Source organism: Phytophthora cinnamomi, assembly GCF_018691715.1.
Source record: "Phytophthora cinnamomi strain GKB4 chromosome Unknown Contig12, whole genome shotgun sequence".
NCBI lineage: Eukaryota > Oomycota > Peronosporomycetes > Peronosporales > Peronosporaceae > Phytophthora > Phytophthora cinnamomi.
Genome location: NW_027150945.1, coordinates 905,188 through 931,701, shown reverse-complemented (window position 1 = coordinate 931,701; position 26,514 = coordinate 905,188). Strand labels below are relative to the sequence as shown.

Here is a 26,514-nt window from a genome sequence, read left to right as displayed (position 1 = left end):
TCAAAGGCTCGAATACACTATGGGGGCCGTCAAAACTACTTAACGATCACTTCATCAAGTTACTTTAGACAAGTAACGATAGGGAGACGGAGGAGGGGCGATATCTTTCTTCCATACTGAAATCAAGTTACTTTGTTTCGATCTGGAAAAACCCGCGGGCAGGCGATTGGACCCCGTTTTTCTCATTACTGAAAACGACACAGAGAGCGCAAGAGCGACGTCGTGACGCCCGGAGCTTCTTGGACGTCCCCGCGGTTACAGGCCCTTCAGCCAGCCAGCAGCTACCAGAGACACACTCCACCCCCCATCTTCTAGAAGCAGCACAGGCAGGTTGCTGTCCTGTGTCTATTAGAAGAACCCCCTAGAGAAAAACCCAGACCATGCCGTGCCCCACAGCCGTCAGTGTGGAGTCGTCCACCGACGTCCAGAAGCAGGTGGACTCGCCGCGTGCGTTCTGCACGTCGCCATCATCCATCTCGGACGTGGATTTCAGCCGCAGCGCCACGAATAAGGAGCCGTCCTCCTCCAGCGACAAGGTGGGTTTTATTGGGGGTATTTTGGGTTTTATGAGTGATGGTCATCGTCTGATATGGGTTTTATTATTTTTGACACAGATTCAGAGCGACGCCAATTCAGGTGATGAACAGGAACAGTCGCCGGACGGTATGCGTGCCCTGCGTGCGGCCTCGGGTTCCGTTGATATTAATGAGGCTCTTGCGCATCCTGTGAGCAGCTCCCAGTCGCTCAAGCGCAAAGCCGACGACGAGAATGACGGGGAGCAGCACCAAGTGACCAAGAAGAGCAAGACGGAGCTTACACCGGCCGAGGCCGACAGTGACTACCTGCCCACTGACATTGAGGAGGACGAGGAGCCCTACTATCCTGTTGATGAGGGCTATGCTGATGAGGCCTACGCCTCCGGATGTGTTGCAATGGATTCCGCTGCTGATGTTGAATGTAGCAGCGACTCGCCGCGCCGCCACAGCCGCCGTACGCTCTACATCGAGTACTGGAGCCGGACCGACGAGTGCAAGGAGCGCAAGTGGGACCACCTTGACGAGATCGCCGAGAAGTACGGCACTGCCGAGGAGCATATCTTTGCCACGACGCTGAAGGGCAGGACTGCTTTTCTGGAGCCCAATATGTTTCCCTATGACACCCCTGCAGGCATCGAGCACTGGACCCTGTGGCATGTGAAGGACCTGAACCACGAGCAGGTGAAGCAGTACGTGGAGAACTGGATTGACGCCAACGCGCCTCATGTGGAGAGGTGGAACTACGATGACAACCCGGAGCGATCCATCGATATTTTTCACGTGCACGTGTACTTTCAGGTTGCTGAGGGGCTCACGGTGCTGCAAGGGCGCAAGGTGGAGGATCTCGTGCACGAATTGGACTGACTGGCTCCACTCTCATATGCCTACAGGGTTTAGGTCGCTCGCGTCTGCGCGCCCCTTCACCCCATTTCCTTCTACTCGAGTCCGTAAGTTATATCGTGGTGACACTCCCTCGCAAGTCGGGGATCATTATTTATGCGGGTGAGAACAGTTGATACTGTTCGAGCTGTGCGAGGCAAGATGCGAGTGGAGTGTCACCAACCCTTTCGTGTGCGACAGAGGTCGTGTAGTCCAGTGCGTTGCAGCTTCGAGGATGTAATCGCAAATACACATACACCTTCAAAACAATGGTAGTAGTGTACTTCAAGTGCAGTATGAAGTCACAGCAAAGTGGCTGTGAATTGTGCCATCACGTTCTTCTACAGTAGTGATCTACATGTTTGATACGGAAATGTCCGTAGTGACGTGCATGCGAGGCGTATTCTTCAAACTGCAGTACATTGTAGTACCGGTAGTAGCACAACACACTATCTGCAGCAGCTTGAAGAAACGATTTCATTCCAGGTGTGCAAGGAGTTTCTTAGTCCCCTTCAAGACAAACAACTTTAACGGTTAGATTTATTAGAAATCTCCTGTGGCTATCTTCTTGCACATGCATTCCTTGTTTCACATCAAAATTGTACTAACTCGGAAACTGTTAGACTGAAGCGTCTAACACAAGCACCAGAAGCCAATCGTAGTCGATATCGCCGATTGATGACGGGGCGAAGTCCACGCGTGTGCCATTCGTATTGCCAGATCCCCCTTGCTGTTTGAGCACGCCGATTCGCAAAAAGTTATCGCACCAGGCACTTCCAATATCAAGCAAGCAAGGTGCAAGCACTACTGTAGACCCCTCCCTTTCTCATAATATTGTCCGTGAAAGTGTTATTTGGCGGCGGTGGTCCTGCTGGATTTCTGACGTGACCAACTGCTCCTGACGGACCACCACGTTCAATGAATCATAGGTAGATGAAAATCCTCACCCCACGCAATGAAGGCCATCGAGGGCAACACGTCTTCGATACCAGCACTTATGTCCACTGCACCGCCGCCACTTCAAAGCCCAAACTTCATGCATCCACTCTCCTTGTGCTGGTCTCCGCAGCCCACACTGCAGTACCTCGACCCACAGCGTCTGCAATTGTAGTTGGCAAAGAACCCACACACGCAGCAGAATCTGCGCGCAGGGTGGGTGGGTGGTCCTGCCGCCGCCGTCAGGTAATTGGGTCCCTCGGCGCTGTCCCCGTTGCCCAGCTCCTCGAACACCAGCTGGGTCAGACTCTTGACCTTCCACTTCTTCTTGGCCGACACTGCAACTCTCCTCTTCTTCCGGACAGGCTCCCTGCCTGAAACTGCGGTCCCAGCCCCTCCTTCCTCCTCGTCCACGTACGCCTCGTCCCCATCTTGCGCTCCGTCGCCCTCGTCCGCATCTTCGCCGAAGTTGTCGGCTTCCAGGGCGTCCAGTCGAGCGTTGCGCACTTCATTGCGCGTGTCGTCGTCCACCCGTCTCATTGCCGCGCTCATTCTGTGTGTTCGGCCTGAGGAAACCATATAAAAACCATTATTACGGATAGAAATTAGGATGTGGTGACGACTATTGCGCAGGCTCTAGAGAGCGTTAGGAGGCCGGAGGGGTGAGACTACAAGCGGCGGCTTACCTGACAGACGCTTCTTCGCGGGCGTATGCCGCCCGCCGGCTGCGGGTGCGCGCGCCGTCGTCGCCAGGATGGTCTCATTCCAGCGCTTCTTGCCGTCGTACGCCTTCCCCATTTTTGTTTTTGGGGAAATGGTTTGGTTTTATGAACTGAGGGTATACAAAATTCAAGATAATGTCAGACATGATAGTGATCAACATTTTTTTTGCTCTATTGGACTCGACACTCACTTGACTACCATCAAACCAATCGTCCGCTTCAGCGTTGGCGTTGGTAATTGTTTTCCATCTTGCAAATTCCTCACGTTTGTCTTCGAGTTATGGGGTCCTCTCGGCTACGACGAGATGGGGATTGGTCCGCCCATGGGCCGCTGCTCATCGACGGTGCTCGACCGACCAGTTGCGACGGAGGACATCGAGCCCCGGCCGATACTTTCGGTCTTGAATTCAGCGTCGTCCGCCAGGCTGCCGTCCAGATCGCTCGACAGCTTGTCAAAGAACGAGAACGAACTCTTCCGGTACTTGCCACTTCGGTTGCTGGCGTGGTCGCCGAATCGAGACGAGTCGCTAGAGCTTTCACTCAAGCGAGCAGGGCTGCGCGGAATGCTCCCGGCAATACTGCTGGCGTCGCTCGCCTTCCGGTGCATGTACTGCAACACGTTCGCGCGCTCGCGGTCATTTGCGCGTTTGCTGCGCTGACGCTTCTGCTGGCCGAATGGATCCTCAGCAGGCACTGACACAATTCGTCGAATCGTAGGCACACCACAAGCATTTGGCTCATCCACAACAAAGTCCACCGAGCTAGACCGGCAGTGAACCGGGGGTCGAGCAGGCTTGTCAACGACGTAGTCCACCGAGTTCGATCGGCTGTGATGTTGACGCTGAGCATGGCCGGTTGGTTCATCCACAATAAAATCTATCGAGTTGGAACGGCAGTGAACCGGAGAATACAGCAGCTCATTCGCCACTGGTCTGTCCAGGTGGAGCGGTGGCGGGCTAAGGTCTTCAGTACCCGTCTTCGCCCCCTTGTCATCACTGGAATGGTTCGAGCACGTATCATCTTGGTGGTCCTGAGTGAATGAGGCTGTGTTTGCATACGAGTTGGTGCTCCTGGACAGCGTGCTTTGGTCACTAAATCCTCGTGAACCGCGCACACTTCCGCTTCGAGTAAGCTTGCGTGCATCATCAAAATCCGACTTCTGAGGCGGGACGTCATAGTCGCGTTTAAATGGGTGCTGCGGTAGCATTGGTCCTCGGTCTGAATCCTGGCGTGATTTTTCAATAGTCGTGTGGCGTTGGTGTCCTGAAATGCCAGCCGGGGACCGGAACGGATCCGAAAAGGAACGTGAGAGCGGAGGCTCTTCCAACATCGGGACATTGCCTGCAGGCGAACGTTGGTGCTCATTTGATCTTCTCCGGTGGCCCAAGGAAAACCCGTCCACTCCTAAGCCTTGCGACTTCTTCGACTGAGGCCGAAGCAGAGGCGGGGATGAATCAATCGCGCTCCGCAACCACGAGGTGTCTAATCCAGAGTCAGAACCGTTTCTGTGCCCTTGGTACATGCTTTCCGATCGCTGGTAGAGTCGAAGCCGTTTCTTCTCCGCTTTCTTCCTCTCCTTTTGTGTTTTCATATCCTTGTGCCATTCCTCGAAACGCTGAATCCAAGCCAACGGCGAGCGTCCAATTAGTTGAACATCGTCTTCGTTGCCTTTCATCGGTCGGGAACTGGGGGTGCTATTGGCGCTATGGTTTTGGGCTTTCTTAGCGTGCATAAATGCAGAGCTCTTGCTTCGCCGATCGCGTGTCAATCCAGAATCATTGTCGTCATCCTCCGAAGCTTTTGGACTAGTTCGTCGGCTCACCAAATTTGTGTCAGATTTCATGCGACGACTTTCCTTATCCTTGGAACTGCTAACCGCAAATCCATCCTTAGAGATCCGACGGACATTTCGAGCGCCCCACTGCCGATAACTATCTGCTGAACCCCAATATTCTTCCTTAATCTGCGTAGGCATTTTGACACATTAGTACAGACGTTTCCCGTGTTTGTTTAATATGTACACATCAGTCACTTACTTGCAACTGCATTCCTTCGTAGTACTCCGCAAAATTGGGGTGATCTCTTCGAATCGATTCGGTGTAATCATCGGTAAGGTGTCGATCAAATGTGCTACACGAGAAATGTGCAAATACAAATAGTTAGTGCACGTGCGGATAATACACCCACATCCTATCACACCCACGTACCGAGCTAAGCGAGGAGGAATCTTGTCCATGTGACGGAAAATACCCTGCTTGTTTTTACGGCCGAATATCCGTAGCTTTGGCTCGGATCTCGATTCGGAGCTACGCCGTCCTGTTGTTGAGCTGCGAGCATCCTCAGCTTCAACAGTGGAGGCGACGATACCAGACGCTAACTGTAGACGGTGGTGAGCTCGAAAATCTTCGATCCGGCCACGAATTACGCAATCTTGCTTTTTAGAGGTCTTCATCAGTGCCAGTGCATCGACATTTCCTCGACCAAGCTGTAACCAACAATTATCACATTAGACAAGATAGTTGAAGTATTATACGGGCTTGGCGCGCATACCTCATTCAGATGCTTCAGCATGTCCCCGTACGCGTTGCATGCAAGAAGTTCTGCCTTTGCTTGCTGCAGCAATGCTAGTGCTACCCTGAAGAGAAGCTACCAACATCACAAATTTTTGTCGGTTAGTGACTATCGACCACCAGAGTCTTCATCACACAATTACGGCGGAAACTTACCTCATCACCCTGGAGAAAAATTGCGTCCCAGATCTGAAAAGTGACTTCTCGTTCACAAGGGCTCGCGAAGAGAGTTAAAAACCATTCCGTACAAGCCAGTGAAAGCTCCATCCCAGAACCTCCAAGCTCCGTCAAATGATCCGATATCTCTGGGTATTGCAGACGCACGAGGTCTGCAAATACATGTTGGTCTACGGCAAGACCCAACTGCAAACAAAATCAGTGTGCAGAGTGAGTATCTGAAAATCGCGGGGGCACTTGTTGTTGCTAACACTCTACCACTCACCATTGTTGTGTAGTAATCGTCGGGGACAAGCCGAACAATTGCAACGAGCAAATAGAACGCTTCTTCTTCGCTCAGATGTTGCAGACTGCGAGCAACAATGTAATTCAGGCCCTGGCAATAGCCCAGTCCAGGATTATAAAACGAATACGCGACTAGAACCCGCCGCATCATCCTGGATTTTTCATCAGTCCACAGCTCTTTGTCCTCCTCAGCAACAGTTCGGTGAAGATCCACATCGATCTGTCGCGTAGCCTCGGTGCTCTCCGATTCGGAGGCCAATAATCGCTCGTACTGGCCCTTGTTTTTCCTCATTTCCATTTGGGCTCCCGACGCTAGCATCCACAGCTTCCCGTGCAGTTCCTGGGGCACCGCTCCAAAATCGCGATCATCGCGCATCAGAATCGCTCGTATCCGCTCCTCCGTCCGCCAAATTCCGTGTGCGAGAGGGCCCAGTCCATCAGACGCAGACGAGTCGCCAGCGAGATCCTTCTCTTCCTTCCGCTGCTGTTGGTGCTCATACTCAAATAATAACCGCTGCCAGCGCGATTGCTGCAGCATGTGAACGGCTTCGGGAGAGTCCAGGTCCAGATCGTCCGCATCAATGTCCTCGTCCTCCATGAAGATGCCGTGCTCCGACATCGGGGACCAGTCCTGCATTCATCCCACCGCCACAAAACAACCCCATCGTCAGCGTCAGTGATACAATCACTGCAATACTACCTTTCTGCAACAACAAGCCACAACACCAACACCATACCGGATTGATCATGGAACTGCGCTCATCGATCGATCGGCGGTTCGACAGCGACACCGCCACTGTTTGCAGCGCTAGGATATTGTTGTACACTAGACAGTAACAACAGTCCCATCATGTCAGACACAAAGCATACTGACATACAAAACAAAAAAAAAGCATTTCAGAGCTCAAATTCACCCTTTTCCATGTCCTTGCGCTGGAGCAGCTCGTCCGGCTGGAACAGGTCTTGCCGCGCGACGCCCAGCACCTCGCAGGCCCTGACCATTTTGGAGAATGGAGCCACAGGGCGATCACATTAGTGCCCTCAATTCAGCCACAGCGCTTGCGCGAACGCGACGCGACGACCGAAAGGCCTCGCGCCGCCCACCGCCACCCAGGCAGCCTCACTCACTCACTGCCCGTCACCGAAAAACCAGGCCCAAAACGCACCCACACGCACCTAAGATACTCGCGCACATTGCGCGCGGCGTCCTCGTCCGCGTCCACGTCGTCGTCCGCGGCGCGCACCGGGCTGATCTGGCTCTTCATGCCCAGCGCGCGGTACAGCTTGTTCACCAGGTCGCACAGCAGCTCGCCCGAGCGCAGCGCGGCCGGCAGGTCGTCCAGGAACTTGTCGCCCAGCACCATCTCCATCCAGCGCCGCACGATCTCGCCGTCCTTGCTGGCGACGCGCGTGGGCGACAGCGTCACGCCCGTGGCCAGGGGCTCGTCCTCCATGGCTGCGAATCGACACCGAGAGGCGCGAACTGGCGCCAAGGGGGCATGCACGGGGAAGGGAAGCGAGGGGAGGAGAGGGAAGCCTGTGCCTTGCCTGCGCCTGCCTGCCTGAGCTGCCCAGTGCGTCACTGCCTGCCCTGCCCTTGACTCTCGACTTGACCCGGCCGCTGAACTGAATACAACTGCCGAAACGGCGCCTCTTATTCGTGGGCGGACTGTGTGGGGCACACAAGTCATACATAAACGAGCGGGAACACGGGACAGTGACGTTACGGATACGAACGTTGACGGACGGGGACTGGAAATGTAGAAGGGAGAACCTCGGTTTACGGACCCGACGACGGGACGACTGTAGCCCCACGCACTTTCTTTGTGACAGACGGGGGGACTTGATACCACAGAACAGTAGCCAGCGGAGACTTTCGGTCTGCAAGGCAACTTCAACTGTGCTACTAGTATTTAGTTGCTGGCTGTGCTGTGGGCTAGCTGGTACAGGAGCAAGAAGTGCACAATGTATTTATCTCAGCAGTGCTGGACACTGCGGGGGTCACGCGGTTTGGGCGAAAGGAGCTACTGCGCCGACGGCGTCATGTGCGCGGCGCACTTCTCGAGCGTCTTGACGGCCGAGCCCAGCTTGTTGACCGTCTCCATGTACTCGGCCTGCGGGTCCGAGTCGTACACGATGCCGCCGCCCGCCTGCGAATAGACCTTGCCGTCCTTGACCACCATGGTGCGGATGGCGATGGCCGTGTCCAGGAAACCGGAGAAACTGAAGTAGCCCACGGAGCCAGAGTACACGCCGCGGCGCTCGGTCTCCAGCGAGCAGATGAGCTCCATCGCACGCACCTTGGGCGCGCCAGACAGCGTGCCAGCGGGGAACATGGCACGGTAGGCGTCGTACACGGTCCGGTCCTCGCGCAGGTCGCCCTTGACCACAGACACGATGTGCATCACGTGCGAGTACTTCTCGATCTGCATGAGGCGCTCCACCCGGACGGAGCCGGGCTTGGCCACGCGGCCGACGTCGTTGCGGCCCAGGTCCACCAGCATGATGTGCTCGGCGCGCTCCTTCTCGTCGGCGAGCAGGTCCTTCTCCAGCGCGTCGTCTTCCTCGTCATTGGCGCCGCGGTGGCGCGTACCAGCAATGGGGTGGGTCTCGACGACGCGGTCGTGGTCCACCTTGACCAGCATCTCAGGCGACGCGCCGACAATCTGGAAGTCCTCGCCCATGTCCAGGAAGAACATGTACGGCGACGGGTTGATGGCGCGCATCTGGCGGTACAGATCCAGCGAGGTGACGTCCTTCGGGAGGTCCACGGCCAGCCGCTGGGACGGCACGGCCTGGAAGATGTCGCCGTCGACAATGTGCTCCTTGAGCTTCTTCACGAAGCCCATGTAGCCGGCCCTGCCGACGTTGGAAGCGGCCTCCAGGTCGATCTTGGAGGTGGTGGGCACACTGGCGTGGCTCACGGTGGACGTGCGCACGAGGGGCTTCTCGAGCGCCGCGTTGACGGCCAGGATCTTGTCGGTGGCCTCCTTGTAGGCGGCTGCCAGGTCACCCGTGTCCAGGCGGCAGTGCGACACGATCTTGAGCGAGTGGAACACGTGGTCGAAGATCACGACCGTGTCGAAGAACATGTAGATGCTCTCGGGTACCTTGAGCACGTCCTTCTGGGCGTCCACGTAGGGCGCGATCTTGGGCTCGAAGTGGCGGATGGCGTCGAAGCCGCAGTAGCCCACGGCGCCGCCCGTCATGGGCACGCTGAGCTCGGGCAGCGTCACGGTGCGGAACCTCTGCATCTCCTTCTCCAGGTTCACGAGCGGGTCGCCCTCGAAGCTCTGGCCCGGGCCGGTGGCCACCACCTTGAGCGGGCCGGCGCCGATGAACGAGTAGCGCGCGATCTTCTCGCCGGGCGCCACGGACTCGAGCAGGAACGAGTGCGTCTGGCCCTCGCGCAGCTTGAGCAGCACGCTCACGGGCGTATCCAGGTCGGCCACGGCGTCCAGGTACACGGGCACGAGGTTCTTGTCGCTGTTCTCGGCCAGCTGCTGCAGCTGCGCGACGCGCTCCAGTTGCGGCTGGAAGGACATGGCGGGCGGTGTGAAGAGCTGCAGGGGAGGAGGAGGCGAGGTGAGGTGTTGGGCGTGTTGCTGACCCCAAACGCACAAGTGGTGACGACCGGAATGGCTGCAGCAAGGCGTGTTCGCCCAATAGGGAGGGAGAGGTGACGCGAAGGTGGCGTGAAGAGTTGTCTTACAGAGGTGGAAGTACCTTGTAGAGAGGGTGGTGGTGCCACAAGAAAATTCGACGGCTCTGTGGACCACGCCGCATGAGAACCACTTCAAGAGGATGGTAGATTGATTGCGTAATCTCGCCGAAACAACGATATAGCAACCACTCGATCGTCCAGGAGAAAGTAATAAGTTGGGAAGACGGAGGAGCGATCAAGGTTCTTGTACTTTTGAGAGGCGTTATAAAATTGGAAGAATGACCCCAACCTGACAGCCGCCCAGACTATCATCACAGTTCTCATGGCACGCATTGGGATACTGCGCGCCCTTCTGTCCCTTTGGTTTCTTGGCGATCCGGGGGCATGTTTGCTTCTAATCGCGATTGAGCTGCCATGACTTTCACGAATACGAAAAGCGTCGAAGACCCATTATGTTACTGTTGAGGTTAGGGCTCGTCACACAGCCCTAGCCGAAGTACCGTGTGGACCCTTTATTCTAATATTGAAAGGGCACGCGCAGTACAATGACTCTAAACTTTGATATTCAACGTCAAATGGTTGGTAGACACGATATTTATCTGTGTTTTAGGCAACCACATACTTCTCTCGAGTGAGCAGCAAGACTAGCTCCCCGCTCCATAACTTCTTAATCTCACTCCTCTTTTTACCGTCTCTTCTACAAGTCCTTCTCTCAAGCGCTAAAGCCTGCTACATCAACAGGTCATGAGTCCCAGCCAAGTCTCGAGTGACGACTTCCCCCGACTTACCGGGTCAAGAAATTTCGACGTGTGGAAGACCCGAGTGACGGCATCGCTTGATGGCAAGCACCTCCTCGGCTTCGTCACCAAGAAGGACTACGACGGAGTGAGCGACGATGACGACGAAGACGAAGATGGTTCGGCAGACAACGCCGAAATGTCCGACGTCGAAGACCCTCCCAAGGCGTCTACTCCTGTCGACTACGACTCTCAAGCCGTCGACTATGAGTCAAGCTCTGAGGAGGACGAAGCGGCCAGCGACGAGGACGGCAAGACAAAGTCGACACACAGCCCACCCTCACCGATACGCTCGTTTTCGCAGCGGAAATCGCAGCGGAAATCGCAGCGCCGAGCCAAGAAAGAGAGACCTGCACCGTTGTCATCCCGGCGCTTGCGCCGCATGGAAGCGCAAACCAAGGCCCTTCTGATGAAGACGATGGACGACACGCACATCCGTCTTGTCAAGAACCTTCACTCGGCTTACGCCATTTTTCAAGCCATCTGTAAGAAGTACGAGGGAGCCGCGTTCCGTGGCGACCCGTACTTCATCCAGCACTTCCTCATGGAAACCAAGTACGAGGAAGGGAGTGATGTGAACGAGTTTTTCCTCGTTCTCGAAGACGCGATGAGAGGCGATGTTGGAGCCGTTGGCGGCGGAGAGCACGGAAGACGATCCGGCGCTGCTGCCGCTGATCGCGTTGAATGTGCTGGGCGAGTCGTTGGACAGCGCGGCGTCCAAGGCGACCGAATCGGTCCTCACGGATAGACAGAAGTCACTGATCCTGTTCCACTCCATGCCAGCGTCGTGGCAAGACGATCTGCGCATCTGGAAAGGAAATCGGAAGTACATCCCGTACGATGAACTCCAGATGAGCATCGAGAATAAAGTCCGCAAGATGGAGGCGCAAACGCGCTACTCTCTGGCGAAGGGTACTCCTGAAAGTCGAAGGACCAAGGATGAACGTGCACCTATTGCACCAGAGCAACCCACATCACGTGGTACGTCCTACGGCGAAGTGTGCAGCTACTGCCAAAAGCCATATCATCACATTCGACTATGCCGTGGGTTGCAGAAGGATCTCCGCGATGGCACTGTCAAGGCGGGCACCGTTCTACCAGCGAATTTCGAGTTTCGCGGCGGAAATCTTCGCAGGTCCCACCCTTACGAACGACGTGACAACAATTCGGGTCGTGGCCGTGGATCATGGCAGAAAGGCGGTCGAGGTCGGAACAATGGCGGTCGTGGCAGTTACAACCGTGGCACCAAACGACAAGAGTCAACAACTGTCTCGCCGTGAAGAAGGAGGCTACAGGCAAACTCGCCGTGATGAGGCTTGCCACTGTAATCAAGCCGGCACCGCCTGCCATCAGCCTCACCGCTCAAGCCAGCGCTAGCTTCGACTCCAATTGGACCATCGACTCAGTCATGTCACTCAGCATGCTGAATGGTTCATCTCGAAGAATCCTACCTCCGGTTTCATCACCGTCGGCGGAAAATCCGAGATTTCAATTGAAGGAACCAGCGATGTCGTGCTCCAAGTCACCGACTCAAAGGGACGACACCACCAACTCACGCTGCGTGACGTACTCTACGCACCTCAACTGAGGTTCAACCTGTTATCGGTTCCTGCAGCAGTGGAGCATGACTTCCGCATCACATTCCAGCGCGCCGTATGCACGGTGCAGTCGGACCAAAGGTTCAATGTCAAGGCAAAGAAGTCCACCAGTGCCAAGCTGTACCAGTTCACGGCCTCGCCGATCAAAAAGCAAGAAGTCCACGTGGCCATGTCAGGTAAGCCCACTGCTATTATGCTCTTGCACAAACGCCTAGGTCATCCTAACTTTCGTGTCTTACAGGCCCTGACTAAGGACCAGGCGCTAAAGTGACTCGAAGACACAGCCGTAGTTCCCTGAGACAATTTCTTTTGTTCTACTTGCACGTATGCGAAGTCACACCGCAATGAATTTCATTCCAATATACATGTTGAGCGTGCTATCATGCCTCTACATAAAGTTCATTCTGACATTTGTGGACCGCTACCTGTTCCTAGTATTAGCGGGTGCCGGTACTTTATTGTCTTTATTGATGACTTCACTCGCTACATGTTCCTATACCCTATCAAAGTACGGAGTCAGATATACTCCTGCTACGAAAACTTCCGGATGAAAGCATTGAATATCTCCTGCTCAGACATTCATCTTCTTGAGTATACAGGCCCCTCAGAAGATAAGGATATTAGGGTACTTCAAGCCGATAATGCCAAGGAATATGAAAAACCTGGTCGAATTATCTTTACATGGTATGGAACACATGCACAATTCACAAATGCATACACACCGCAACAGAACGGTGTAACCGAACGACAAAATCGCACGATCCTAGAATGCATCCGTGCTCTCCTACTCGATGCCAAACTACCTAAGATGCTTTGGGCGGAATGTGCTACTCATGTCACTACACTACTAAATATGACACCTAGCGAGAACACATATCGACTCACTCCTTACGAGCTCTGGTACAACCGTAAACCCAGCGTGGAGTATCTGAAAGTATTCGGCTGTGCAGCATACGATCACGTGAATATCATCTACAGGGACAAGCTCGATGCACGAGCTAAGCTATGTATGTATCTGGGTATTCCCGAACATAAGAAAGGCTATCGTCTTATGGACATAAAATCTCATACGATCGTCTACAGCCGCGAGGTGGTCTTTAATGAAACCAGTTTTCCAACGATTGGAACCGTTGATGATACCTCCGAACCACTGTCACTGCCGCTACAACTTGCCGCATTGACAGATCCAGCCCCATCGACAACTACAGACGATACACCTGTAGAGGCGGAACATAACACCGCAGGTCGGACCAAGTGACGAGACTATCCCACTATCATCTGATATCGCAGCGACGCCGAAACCGCTTCTATCACTGAGAAATGGGCACAATAAACTATTCCTTTATATCGGAGACGCCTTCTACTCCTCCACATCGCTCAACTAAACGCCCTCGGTACGAGGATGAAATAAATCTGACTGAGCTAAATTTTAAGGAAGATTCCGAGGAAGCAGCAGAATGTATTCAATCAGTTCTTGCTATCCGCTACGTACCGGAACCCAATACATATAAAGCAGCAATGGCATCTTCATACGCGAGAGAATGGCGAACAGCAGCCGAATCCGAATACCAGTCCCTTACGAAAACTAAGACGTGGGTCCTTGTCCCTCCGCCGAAAGGCCGGCGTGTTCTCCAAAACCGCTGGGTCTTTGTTGTCAAGTATACTGGCACTGGCGAGATAGATGAATTCAAGGCCCGTCTGGTTATCAAAAGATTTTTACAACAGTATGGTATTGACTATGACGATATATTTTCACCTGTCATACGGATGGAAGTGCTTCGCCTTCTCCTTATGATAGCTGCGCTTCTTGAATATGAGACCCATCAGATGGATGTTAAAACTGCCTTTCTCAATGGCTTCCTATCTGAGGAAATATACATGGCTCAGCCGGAGGGGTTCACGCCCCTGGTCAAGAACACTTGGTGTGCAAACTATTAAAAGCCTCTATGGTCTTAAACAAGCGCCTCGTATTTGGTATCAGACATTGTCTACCTTCCTAGAGAGTCTCGGTTTTCGAAAGCTGATTAAGGATCGCTGTGTCTTTATGGCGACGTTTGACGGACAGGTCTGCTACATTGTAGTCTACGTAGATGACTTGCTTATCATCGCTCCCACGGTTAACCTCGTATGTCGTATTAATTCGGCCCTGAAACAGAGATTTTCAATGACAGATTTAGGGGAGGTGAAATACATCCTCGGCTGGTCAATCGAACGAAACCGCCAAGACAAAACCATTCTTATTCATCAACGCAAGTATGCAACAAACGTCCTCGACAGGTTCAAACACCTCGTCACATACTCAACTGCGACGCCATCAGACCGCAGCATTAAGCTCACAAACGCCATGGAGCCCACCACTCAAGACGAGAGCGAAGCAATGAAAGATATCCCATACCGAGAAGTTGTTGGAAGTATCATGTACCTCATTGTTGGCACTCGCCCAGATCTAGCATTCTATATGCGCGAAGTCAGCCAATTCTTATCAAGTTCTGGAATGGAACACTGGAAAGCAGTGATGAGAGGTCTAAAATACCTATCAGGCACAACAAACCAAGGTATACTGCTTGGTGGATCAACATCTATAGATGTAGTGGGTGTAACTTGACTCAATACTTTTGCTTACACGTTGCGCTACGTGTATGAGGAAGCGTAAGTACTTAGTAATTACTTAGGTTAATTATATTTGAATAGACAAATATAATTTAAAGCAGATAAGACTCCAAGTTACTTAGATTAGGTAAAATGAGAACTGTATTGTTTGCGAATTGATTTTCTTCCTAAATCTGCTAAAACTGTTTATCATCTATAAAAGGGGTTGACAGCGGCTGGCTGTCAGAGCCTCGCTAATATGCACGTATCTAATTGGTAGAAAGATGCTGCTTTCTACCAATAGGATCTTTGGGTAGGTGTGGACCACTCACTGTGGTGGCCCACTTCAATGTATCCATTGGTGTGACTAACACCAAGGTGAGGAAGTATAAAAATACTTTAACAGATATCCTATCTGTTAAAATCACAAGTGGCTTGTAGCCACTTGCACGTGTAACCCCGTTACAATAGACGCCAGCAATCTAGCCGATCATCTTACAGCTTACACGGACTCAGACTATGCCAATTGCCCTGACAGTAGAAGATCAGTTGGAGGATATGTCACAATGATCGGAAAAAGTCCGATATCATGGCTATCGAGAAAGCACCACACGGTAGTGCTCTCAACTACGGAAGCAGAGTGTCATTGCATACAAGAAGTAATATTTCTTAAACTACTACTCAAAGAGCTTGGGTTTTCTACTACTAAATCGACAGTTATTATGGAGGACAATCAAAGCTGCGTTAAGATCGCTACCAACCCGGAACTACACGGACGATCAAAGCGTATTGACATCCGTTATCATTTTGTTGAAGAAAAGGTAGACGACACGAATTCAAAGTCGTTTATTGCAATACCAAGTCGATGGTAGCTGATATCTTCACGAAAGCACTAGACAAGCATTAGTTTCGAAATTTGCGTCGCAATTTAGGTATGTATTCACTTAAGCCAGCGACAATTAGCAACACTTAAGACAACTAGAGACACTAACTCAGTTAATCGTAGCACTTCAATGGATATTGAGTCACAGGTTATACGTGAGGTTTCTCCTACAAGGTTTACTCACGATGCCCTATAGCTTTTCCCCTCTCACGAGGTTTTCCTGGCACACAGCCACCAAATATATATAGATGCATACGTGAAGCAACAATAAAGCTACTAATAATAATGTGATGCACTATTAAGCATAATTGTTTGATATCAGTGCAAGCCATGACACCGGTCACATCGTCGCCGGAACACAAGTGTACTCACCAAACAGCGCAAGCAGCAGTTGCAGAGGGCTACCAAAGCCCTTAGTCAACCGCAATTGCACTGCTCAGTGAAAACTGTGTTCATTGTGGGAATCGAACCCGCGATGTCTGGACTGCGATCCAGACACGCAAACCACTACGCTACGATTTGCCAAGCATAAAAGTGCTGGCTCAAATCTTCCGGATAGTTCCCTGATGACGAGCCAGGGAGGCTGTTGAGGTTAGGGCTCGTCACACAGCCCTAGCCGAAGTACCGTGTGGACCCTTTATTCTAATACTGAAAGGACACGCGCAGTACAGTGACTCTAAACTTTGATATCCAACGTCAAATGGTTGGTAGGCGCGATATTTATCTGTGTTTTAGGCAACCACATACTTCTCTCGAGTGAGCAGCACGACTAGCTCCCTGCTCCATAACTTCTTAATCTCACTCCTCTTTTCACCGTATCTTCTACAAGTCCTTCTCTCAAGCGCTAAAGCCTGCTACATCAACAGTTACCAACTGCCGACGTCGAAAATCGGTCCCACCTTTAATGCTGCCTCGTTTTCGGGGAGAACCCGCGGGGTTGACAACATAGACGCAATAAGAACCTACTGGTTGCCTCGCACCCACTCGAACCGAAAAGTGAAATCGACTCCTGCGGGGAAGGTCAATGCGTTCATAAACTCAAAATACTCCACAGATCATTTTCATCGAATGCACTCACCTGGATGCGCCAGCTCAAACTGCAGTAGGATCACAAATCCAAGGAATAGACATGCTTGGATTACATACATCTGCGTCTCAAGCACGAATGCAAGCTGGGAAAGTGGTGAGAACTCAAACTTGCGCTTCAAGAAACATTGGAGTGACAGCAATGATGCAGCCTCCATTGCAACCAATGCAAGCATATTATCCACAGCGCTTGTCCCCAAATTCCATACCGCATCAGGGTAGTATATGGCATTCGGTAACAGCCTAAGGATTGACTTGTAGATCGCGAATACGAGAAGCACAAGACACTCAACATACTCAACAGGCACAAGGTACTCACGTTGGAACACCATCTGAAGACCTTCTAAAATAAATGCTTTCGTCTGTAGCGCTGGTTGTGTTGGTTTGGTCAATTGTGTCATGACATTGGTGTGGGTAGGTGTCGCCAGGATTACGGTCCGAGTTCAAGCCTGGACTCGGCCGCAGCGTCAATTTCCTGTGTGCTCGAGCTGCGAGCCAATGGCAGGAGCTCGAAGTACTAGGGCACGCGCCAAGGTGCATGCAAACTATGGTGGGGATTGCGGCAGGAGATTCTACTGGGTTTGATGCACGCGGCACAGGCACCAAGTGGGCGGAGGCACGTGCCCACGACTGCATGGAGGTTGGACCTGGACAAGAACACAAGGAGACTGTAGGAGAGAGGTTAGTTCAGGTCCTCGAATTTGTTTGCTGTGTTTTTCTTCATTAATAAACTTTCCTTCAATGGATCACCCTGGGTTTCGCGACAAAACTAGCTTTGCGCTCTTCGAAGCGTGGGTTTGTTAATCCCGGAAGTCGCTCGTCGGTGTGGGTGGCCTCCTGTCTTCGTCGAAGGCTGTACCAAGCGTCATCTACTAAATGCGACTTCGATTAAGTGCGACTCCAGATAAGTTCGCCTTAGGTGCGGTTGAAGCGGATATAAATTCGGTCGACTTCAACATGTCCGTGGCGCGCTACACTGTTGACTCGGATGGCGACGTGGAGATGTCGATTCCCCAGCCTATCTTCGAGGTCATTCGTGCTCCCGAATTGGCCAGTTGGGACCACGCTGCGCTGATCGAGTGGCATCGTGAGTGGGAGCGCTACTTAGAGAAGATACGACATCGATGTACTACAACTGGTGAAACGTTGACAACGTCGTGGCTACATTAAAGAGTTCTGTGAAGCATAAGATGCTGAAGAACATAGCCATGTACGTGCTCAAGAAACCGGTGGACAGCGTAACCGATGCGGACATTATGGGAGCCTGCACGCTCGCTGCCGCACACTCAAAAACGAGTTTGTGTCGGATGTCGCGTCGATGTTCCGCCAATCGCTGAGGATGGACCTCTCGCTAGATGATTGTGACGCGCGTATGCTTCGCTACAATGATGACTTCAACGGGACTGTTGAAGACAACGGCCTACAAGGGCTAATCGGGGTTGGCAACGAGTCTGATGTGGGCTGCAAAAGCCGGATGAAGGCCCGGTGTCGCCTGCTGGTAGATAATTTGCAGCCCCACGTGCTGAAGGCGCAAATCAGCAGACTGATAGAATTAGAGAGGCGCGACTGTGTAAGTCTGACGATGTCGCTCTCTTTGATTTGATATTAGAACACGCGAAGGTGCAGCAGCAGTTTCACCGGATGTCACAGGACACCATCACCAAACGCGACACGAAGTCAAGCAAGCCAGGGCGGAAGCCGCAGCGACGTTCCAGCGACAGCTCCAAGGACAGCACTTCACGTGCTCCGGCACAGCCAGCGTCAGTGGTGCTACACCGGCGGCTAGGCCTTCACGACCGCCACCCCAAGATGGATGTCTAGTGTGCAAGGGCCCCCCACTGGCTCAGAGACTGCCCGAAGGCGACGGACGCTCAGAAGGAGGCCGCGCGGCAGCATTATCGGGCCACCAAGGAACAACGGACCGGCTCGATTCGCTCCAAGACAGTTCGGGCCGGCGCCCCAAGGAATATTGTGCGGGTCAATGGACTTCTCGAGGTGGCATACATTGCGGATACTGGTGCCGACATCAGTGTGATCTCCAGCTCCATGGCAGACTCGCTACGTGCAGTTCAACCTGGCCTTGGGCTAGTGCCTCTCATTTCCCCGTTAGTGTGACTCTGGCTGACGGGAGCGCCCAAGTCTGCGAGATGGATGTGACGCTGGACCTTAAGCTCGTGACCATCGCTGGCGCTGTTAACTTACGCTCGGATGCCGTGTCTAGTGTTGGAAGGTGATGGTGACGAATTACTGTTGGGCAAAGATACCCTCAAGCGTTTAGGTATCGACATTGACCAGACATTGGCTCAATTAGCACACTCGACTTTATTGGAGGATGAGGAGGACGAGTTTCCAGTGGGAGCCGAGCTGACAGACCAAGCTGCGCCGCAAGTAACCACGCTGGACAAACTACTGGAGCGAGCTGTCGCTAACGGTCTGCCCCGCAAACATCTGGTTGCTGTGCGTGAATTGCTGGAGCTATTCCCCAATATTTGGCACGATGCAGTGGGCTCTGGGGCGGCTGCTTCTGTCGAGGCATTGTATGTTAAGCTGCGTGAAGATGCCCGACCATACCACAACCCTCCTCATAAGTATGCTCCATTGCAGGCTGAGTTTATTCGCGAGTATGTTAAGTCGCTGGTGGCAGAAGGACTGGTGACCAAGAATAATGCGTCGCGCTGGGCTTGTGCTGTCGTCCCTGTCCGGAAGCCAGGTTCCCGCGACAGGTTCCGTCTCACGATCGACTATCGCCCCGTAAACCGGCTGACCATCCCGATTGCAGGTGTGATGCCATCTACTGCTACGATCATGGAGGTGCTACTGGGGAAGAAGGTGTTCGCCAGGTTTGATTTGACCCATGGCTTCTGGAAACTCCCCTTGCATCCTGACTACCACGAGTTGTTCTCGTTTGCGATGCCAGACGGAGTGTACACGCCTAATCGTGTACCACAAGGTGCGATGGACTCGGCTTTGCATTTTCAGTCCCAAATGCAAACCCTGTTGGCCCCCCTCATCCCCCACTCGGCACTTGTATGGGTGGACGATGTGATTTTATTTGCGCCAACGATCGAAGATTTACTGTTTTGTGTTGCGCAAGTTCTTTACAATTATTTCAGAGGCGAATTTGAAGCTGAACATGGCGAAAAGTTCTATCTTCGAACTGGAAATCCTCTGGTGTGGGCGGTTGTTTTCGGCGGACGGTGTTCGTCATGATCCGACGAGGGTGGACGCGCTCGCAAGGCTCCCCCTTCCGGCTACAGTCGCCGACCTGCAGCGCTTCGTGTTCACGACGAATTGGTTGCACGAATCGCTACCAGACTATTCTCGCGTTATTGCACCTCTCCATGCCAAGTTGGAGGCTGAGAAGAAACGAATTGGTCAGCGGAACCGCAATGCCCTGCAGGTTTCCACTCAGTGGACCGATAAAGAGCGTGTTGCCTTTGAAAGTGTGGTGTCACTGGTGAAGGACTCAGCCATGATGGTCTACCCTGACCCCGACGCAGACTTGTGTGTATTCACAGACGCATCACTATCTGGCATCAGTATTGTAGTGACCCAGGTCTGCCGTTGGCAACTCGGTGTTCAAGTTGAGCAACAGAACCACCAGCTTGTGATCTGCAAGGGCGTCAAACACACTCAACTCAACTGGATCGTGGTCGAGAAAGAGGCGTACCCGATCGTTAAGGCATGCCACGATCTCGAGTACCTACTTCTCCGTCCAAAAGGATTCCGACTTTTTTGTGACCATGCAAACCTCATCTACATTTTTGCTCACATGACGAACTGAAGAAACACGTCAGGGATCGGCTACAACGGTGGTCGGTGCGCTTGTGCGGGCTCCACTACACGATCGAACACATCTCCGACACGGACAGTGTGTGGGCGGACATCGTATCGAGGTGGCATGTACGTGAGGTAGACTCGATTTCAGTGGATGCAGTGCAGACGCGCGGGCGTCGAGTTGTTCCTGTGGATGAATTGTCAGCACTACGTACGCTAACGGACGAGCACTTCGTGTTTCCTACGTGGAATGACATTGTGAATGCGCAGGCAGGCACCGGACGTGAGCAATCTCGGCTGAAAGTTGCCCTTTCGGAGGAGAATGGTGTGCTTGTCATGGATGGTCTGCCCTGGATCCCGACAGGAGCAAAGGATCTACTTGCCCGAATTTTTGTTGTCGCTCACTGTGGATCCCAAGGCCATCGCGGTCAGGAAGCGGTGGCGTTGAAAGCACGGTTCTACATCACAAAGGTGGAGGATAAAGTAGCCAAGTTTGTTCGCCAAAGCCTGCTCTGCAAGCATGTGAAGGGCCCTCGACTGATACCTCGCACTTACGGCCCGCTGCTGACCCCGATGGAACGCAATGAAATTGTCCATTGGGACTTCTTGAGCCTTGGTGAAGGCTACGGAGACTCAACCTACCTCCTTGTAGTAAAGGACGATCTTTCACATTTTTGCGAACTGTTTCCATGTGCGACGCCGACAGCGTATGTGGCAGCGGAATCGTTGTTACTATGGGCGGCTCGCTATGGAATTCCTAAGACGCTGCTTTCGGACCAAGGGACTCATTACCGCAACGAGATGATGTTGCATATGTCAGCGCGGCTCAAGATTGAACAAAACTTCACACCTGTCTACTCTACATGGTTCAATGGGACCGTCGAGAGGCTGAACAGGGATGTCCTGCAAGTGCTCCGAGCAATTCTGCTGGAATATGCTCTGGATTACCATGAATGGCCATACTTACTGCCTGCTCTACAAGCCAACCTGAAACACACCGCGGTGCAGTCGCTAGCTGGCCACTCTCCGGTTGAGATCTTCACAGGTCTACCAGCTTCGTCGGCTTTGGATGTGGTGGTGGCTCCTGCAAGCGAGACGACTGAGGAACGGGTGATTGACTTAAATGATATGGACATCCTGCTGGAGGACCTGCGCTCATCGCTGCATGAAATACATCGCGAGATCACCGACGTCAAAGAACGCAAGCGGCTCCAGGATATGATGGCACACAAGGGCACGCCGGTGAACTTTGATGTTGGTGATTTTGTGCTGTGGTCGAGAATCGACCAACGTTTACCGAATAACAAGCTACTGGGCCAGTGGGTGGGCCCTTTCAAGGTTACAGAAGCGCAGCCACACTCATTCAAAATCGAGCACTTGGTTACGGGTCGAGTCTACGAGGTACACGGGTCACGACTGAAGTTTTACGCTCATTCGACGCTAAGCACCACCGAAGAGCTGTTGGAGTTGGCCTCAAGCCAAAGCATGGTGCTGGGTGTGAGTGCATTTCTTGAACATCACTACAACGAGGAGCTCGAGCGCTAGGAGCTACTCGTCTCGTGAATCGGGCTTCAATCCAAATCCAAAACATCCAATTCGCTTGCCATCCTTCGGATGGCGCTCGCAACGACAAACGCTCCAGCAGCACCGCCGTAGTTAGTGCAGGTAACGGTGTGAGTATGCACACCAATGCGACTCGTGCCGTGGATGTGGTTCTGCAATAGCGATCCAGACTTTCGAGCTGTTCAACCGAGTACGAGCCTTGACGTCCCACTCGCACGTCACTCCATTTCTTCTCCAGTCGATGCCAGAATGGCATCCGCTCATTTTTCTGCCCTGTAATTTCTGCCCCGGAGGGGCTGACCGAGGTTCCCATCCAGAGCAATCTTGACTGCCGCTGCGTGGAAAATTATTTATGTAAATCATGAGTTTAAGGCCAGAAACAGATTACCCAACTTTGACAGCCTGTAGGTTTCGACCCAAGATAGCTATGGAAACGTTCTTGGCAGATAAGAAATCTGCGCTATTCCAACGAGGTTTTGGATAGTTGCAGTTTGTCTCGGCACGGTTTCCTGTCTCGTGGTATCCTTGCGAACAAGATGCCTCCTTTTTGAGCCGTCGACTAGTTTAAGGCCAAGAAATATCTTGCCTTTAGTATGGGCGTCAACACATGGTTGGTACTACACTATAATTTCTGGTAAGTGCGATTATAGATGTATAAATCTATACCGATGACCTTAATGTAATTATAGAGGCTATACGTTTACTTGTCATACGATGGCTACGTATTACATGTCGCCGGCCGGCGAGCTTTCTCCTCCTTCTCTAGCGCGTCGGCCTCCGGCCGCTTGCAGCAGAAGTTGACCACCCGCTCGTTGAACGCCATCTAGCCGATGTAGCTCATCTACGAGCAGACTATGATCACTGAGCCCAGCACGACGATCGTGACGTCCCATACGGCGAAGGCCAGCACTGCGGTGGACCACGTGTACCAGAGCGAGTCGCGCAGGTGAACACGTTGTCGGTAAGGGTCCCTGACCCTGACTCAGGGACAAGAAGAGCAGGTAGCTGTGCACAGTCTCCAAGAATGTGATTATCAACTCGCTCGCCGGGAAGAATGAATAGAGGGGGCATCACAAGACCTCCAGCACTCACACACGCAATAAAGGAGAAGTGAAAATTAATCGTGTGGTCTGTGTGCCATACATTTCGAGATCCACGCAGAACCTACCGCTTTCAAATGCGGCTTCATCTACGTTGCAAAATGCGAGAAGGCTCCATTTTGTGCTCAATTACCACCTTGGCGAGCGACCAGAACAATGTTGTGATATCGGGTTTCGTGACCTCGTTTCGATCCGTCGTAACTGCTTGTGACTTGCGATTTCCTAACGCCGGACGCCGAACTAAGAAACCTCGATACCCGCCATCGCTCACACCCTTCCCATCTATCAGCATCGCGACCTCGCACGCTTGTCGAATGAGAGCATAGCGGTTACAGAAGCGCAGCCACACTCATTCAAAATCGAGCACTTGGTTACGGGTCGAGTCTACGAGGTACACGGGTCACGACTGAAGTTTTACGCTCATTCGACGCTAAGCACCACCGAAGAGCTGTTGGAGTTGGCCTCAAGCCAAAGCATGGTGCTGGGTGTGAGTGCATTTCTTGAACATCACTACAACGAGGAGCTCGAGCGCTAGGAGCTACTCGTCTCGTGAATCGGGCTTCAATCCAAATCCAAAACATCCAATTCGCTTGCCATCCTTCGGATGGCGCTCGCAACGACAAACGCTCCAGCAGCACCGCCGTAGTTAGTGGGCTCCCATCATCTACCACGCAATCACCAACTGAACGATGCACTCTTCTGCTTCCGTCGGAAGTCGAGCGGGTGGTCCTCGGCGCTTGCTGTCGATGGATTCACCGCTCTCAGCATCCAACTTTAGCCAGCAGTTCAGCGTTCGTACAATAATTCCTCTTGTTTTCTCGACATCCCCAGTCGTAGCATTGTCGTGAACATCATCAACGGCCTCCGCTTCTCGGCCACCGTGCAGGTCTTCCGTTCCTTGGTCATTCTGGCAATGAGATCTTACCGCCCTGCGGACATCATGAAGATGATAAGACCTCGAAGGTTTCCCTCCAAACCATATGAAAATCTATTATAGCCAACAGAAGCGCTCTATTATTATCCCGTGTTCACGATTGGATGTGTATGTGTGGCCTTAAATACGTACTTTGGCCTTAAACTTATGATTTACCTTATTATAGTTCTTGTTGCATCTAATCTCGCCCAGAATCTAATCCAAAACCTACAAAGTCGTTCTTCGCCCGGAACAGCTCCTGCGTATATTGTTATCCCCTCCTGAATAGGGTACCTTCAACACTAGCCTGGATAGTGTGGCACGAAGGTTAAATCGATGGTACGCGTCACGCAGTTACGATCACGCAATTGATCCGTTGAGACCCATTCTTTGGGTGTTCCCAGTATAATAAGCTTAATGAACGGAGACGACCCGACGAGAACTGTTGTATTTTCCTCATCTGTTCGACGATCGAAGATTTACTCGACACAAATGATGACTTCAGTGTGATCTACCGCTGGACCGGACTGCGCATATTCAAGTATGCACCCTGTAGGTGCAATGGGTAACAGTCTATTTGTATGAGTAGCTAGATTCATACATGTCCTGGCGGTGCTGAAGGTTTTCTCGCTTCCTTAGCAGGCTCCAAACAAAAAAGAATCATTCTCACATTTACTCTCAAGTTCACAAGTCTCCTTCACTCTCCACCCTCAACTACTTCCTCTACTCTACCATCTCACCAACCTTCGCCTCTCCTCACTCCGACAAGTTGCACTCGGCCGGCTGAGCCCCAATGAGGCAAAAATTGGTAGCACTTGCTTCCGTCCGTGGAGGATTGGGAGAACTTTCGTCGACTAACAAGAACCGGTGACCGAGCGTGAGCCGCCGCCCACCTGTGTGAAGAAAACGTAGGCCGCCACACCTACCAACAAGCAGTATGGAACAGACCGCCGTGCTGGGGACGCAATGACTGCAATCGCCCGTCTCGCAGAGACGATGGCATTGCAGCAAGAAGAGCTGCGCAATCTCGTGAATACCCCGTCGACAACCCGTCAAAAGAGCGCCGGGTTGAGGTCATGTCCATGCCGACGTTCTCCAGCAAGCAGGCCGATTCTCTGGACCTCTTCCTGGATCAGGTCCTCATGTACCTGGAAGCAAATAATATTGACTACCATGCTTCCCACAACCAACGGCGAGTCGTGGCAATGGTGGCCTCCCACCTCAAGGAGCCTCCCTGCGTCTTGGAGCTACGCGTCGAAGTCGTCATTGACTACGATGGACACGCTGGCCGAAGGCCTTCGTCGTGAATTCGTGCCTATCGACGTACAAGAACGTCTCCGCAGCGAGCTACAACAGCTGCGACAACGCGAATGCACCGACCTCGATGACAACATCGCTCAATTTCGGCAATTATTATCGCAGATTAGAGGTATGGGCCACCTCGACTAGATCACGTGGTTCGCACAAGGCCTCGTGCAAAAGACCCGCGGAGAAGTCATTTATCGTCGGTGCCAGACAGTTTCGGACGTTATGACAGTAGCTCAGCAGTATGAGCGATCACACCCCAACAACTATCCTGATCAGATTGAAGGAGCCAATGGCTGGGTACAGAGATGACGCTCATCAGCTCGCTTCGCACGTCCGCGACTCCCACCGCAGAGTAATCAGCCGGAGCCCATGGAAATTGGCACTGTGCAGGTGTCACGCGAAGGGTGTCGCCGCAAGCGACTATGCAACTACTGTAAACAAGCAGGTCACATGCTCAATCGCTGCCCCAAGCGCGGCAACGCCCCGACATGTAAGACGTACACACACCGGCAACAGGCGTGTGTACGTCTTACAGATGACTTCAAACCCCGCCAGTCAATGAAGTTCCTCTCCGGTCCGATGAGTGCGGTTCTCCGATGAAAATGGAGTTGCCAGACCTTCCTCCGCGGTCGTCATTTGGATTCGCAGCGATTCCTGACATGAAACACGCTTCTACGTCAAGGTGATGCCATTGCAGCTGAAGTCTACATGACGTCGATACGTGCAATCAATCCTCAATGAGTTTAGTTACGTAGTGCCCGACACCCTAACCGCGGGACTTCCCCCACAACATGCTGTGGAGTTCGCGATCGCGTTGAAGCCTGGAGCAATGCCGCAGAATCGCGCTCTATTTCGTCTGTCAAAAACGTAGCAAGGTGCCCTCGACATTTTTGTCGCTGACATGCTGGAGAAAGTGTGAATTGAGCTCTCTAACTCGCCGTGGGTGTCAAACGTGTTCGGAGTTCCGAAGAAAAACCCAGTGACTGACAATGTCCCAACTAAGTCAGAATGGATAAAGGCCAGCGAACCCAACACAGCCGATCCGCTGGGTGGTGGATTACAGATTTCTCAACAGCCAGACACTCGTGCCTAAACTTCGATACCCACATCGATGAGCTATTTGATAGATTG

At 52.6% G+C, this 26,514-nt stretch overlaps 5 protein-coding genes across 5 annotated transcripts; 2 read left to right on the top strand and 3 right to left on the bottom strand.

Moving 5' to 3' along the window:
• Positions 1–380: 380 nt before the first annotated feature.
• Positions 381–1,400, top strand: IUM83_13640 (uncharacterized protein; the record flags this gene model as incomplete). The annotated part of the gene is made up of 2 exons (XM_067938333.1): positions 381–536; positions 615–1,400. The coding sequence occupies 2 exons, from the start codon at positions 381–383 to the stop codon at positions 1,398–1,400; spliced, it is 942 nt and encodes a 313-aa protein (XP_067797873.1).
• A 1,035-nt stretch (positions 1,401–2,435) lies between these two features.
• On the bottom strand, positions 2,436–3,149 carry IUM83_13639 (Ca2 :Cation Antiporter (CaCA) Family; the record flags this gene model as incomplete). Its single annotated transcript, XM_067938332.1, has 2 exons — positions 2,436–2,917; positions 3,038–3,149. 2 exons carry the CDS (start codon positions 3,147–3,149, stop codon positions 2,436–2,438), a joined length of 594 nt encoding a protein of 197 aa, XP_067797968.1.
• A 219-nt stretch (positions 3,150–3,368) lies between these two features.
• On the bottom strand, positions 3,369–7,559 carry IUM83_13638 (TBC1 domain family member 9B; the record flags this gene model as incomplete). The annotated part of the gene is made up of 10 exons (XM_067938331.1): positions 3,369–3,914; positions 4,896–5,036; positions 5,110–5,203; positions 5,281–5,558; positions 5,624–5,719; positions 5,800–6,006; positions 6,086–6,736; positions 6,843–6,931; positions 7,020–7,099; positions 7,282–7,559. 10 exons carry the CDS (start codon positions 7,557–7,559, stop codon positions 3,369–3,371), a joined length of 2,460 nt encoding a protein of 819 aa, XP_067797811.1.
• A 570-nt stretch (positions 7,560–8,129) lies between these two features.
• IUM83_13637 (anthranilate synthase component I) lies at positions 8,130–9,650 on the bottom strand (the record flags this gene model as incomplete). The annotated part of the gene is made up of 1 exon (XM_067938330.1): positions 8,130–9,650. The coding sequence occupies one exon, from the start codon at positions 9,648–9,650 to the stop codon at positions 8,130–8,132; it is 1,521 nt and encodes a 506-aa protein (XP_067797972.1).
• Positions 9,651–21,300: 11,650 nt separating this feature from the next.
• On the top strand, positions 21,301–22,044 carry IUM83_13636 (uncharacterized protein; the record flags this gene model as incomplete). The annotated part of the gene is made up of 1 exon (XM_067938329.1): positions 21,301–22,044. One exon carries the CDS (start codon positions 21,301–21,303, stop codon positions 22,042–22,044), a length of 744 nt encoding a protein of 247 aa, XP_067797973.1.
• Positions 22,045–26,514: the final 4,470 nt, after the last annotated feature.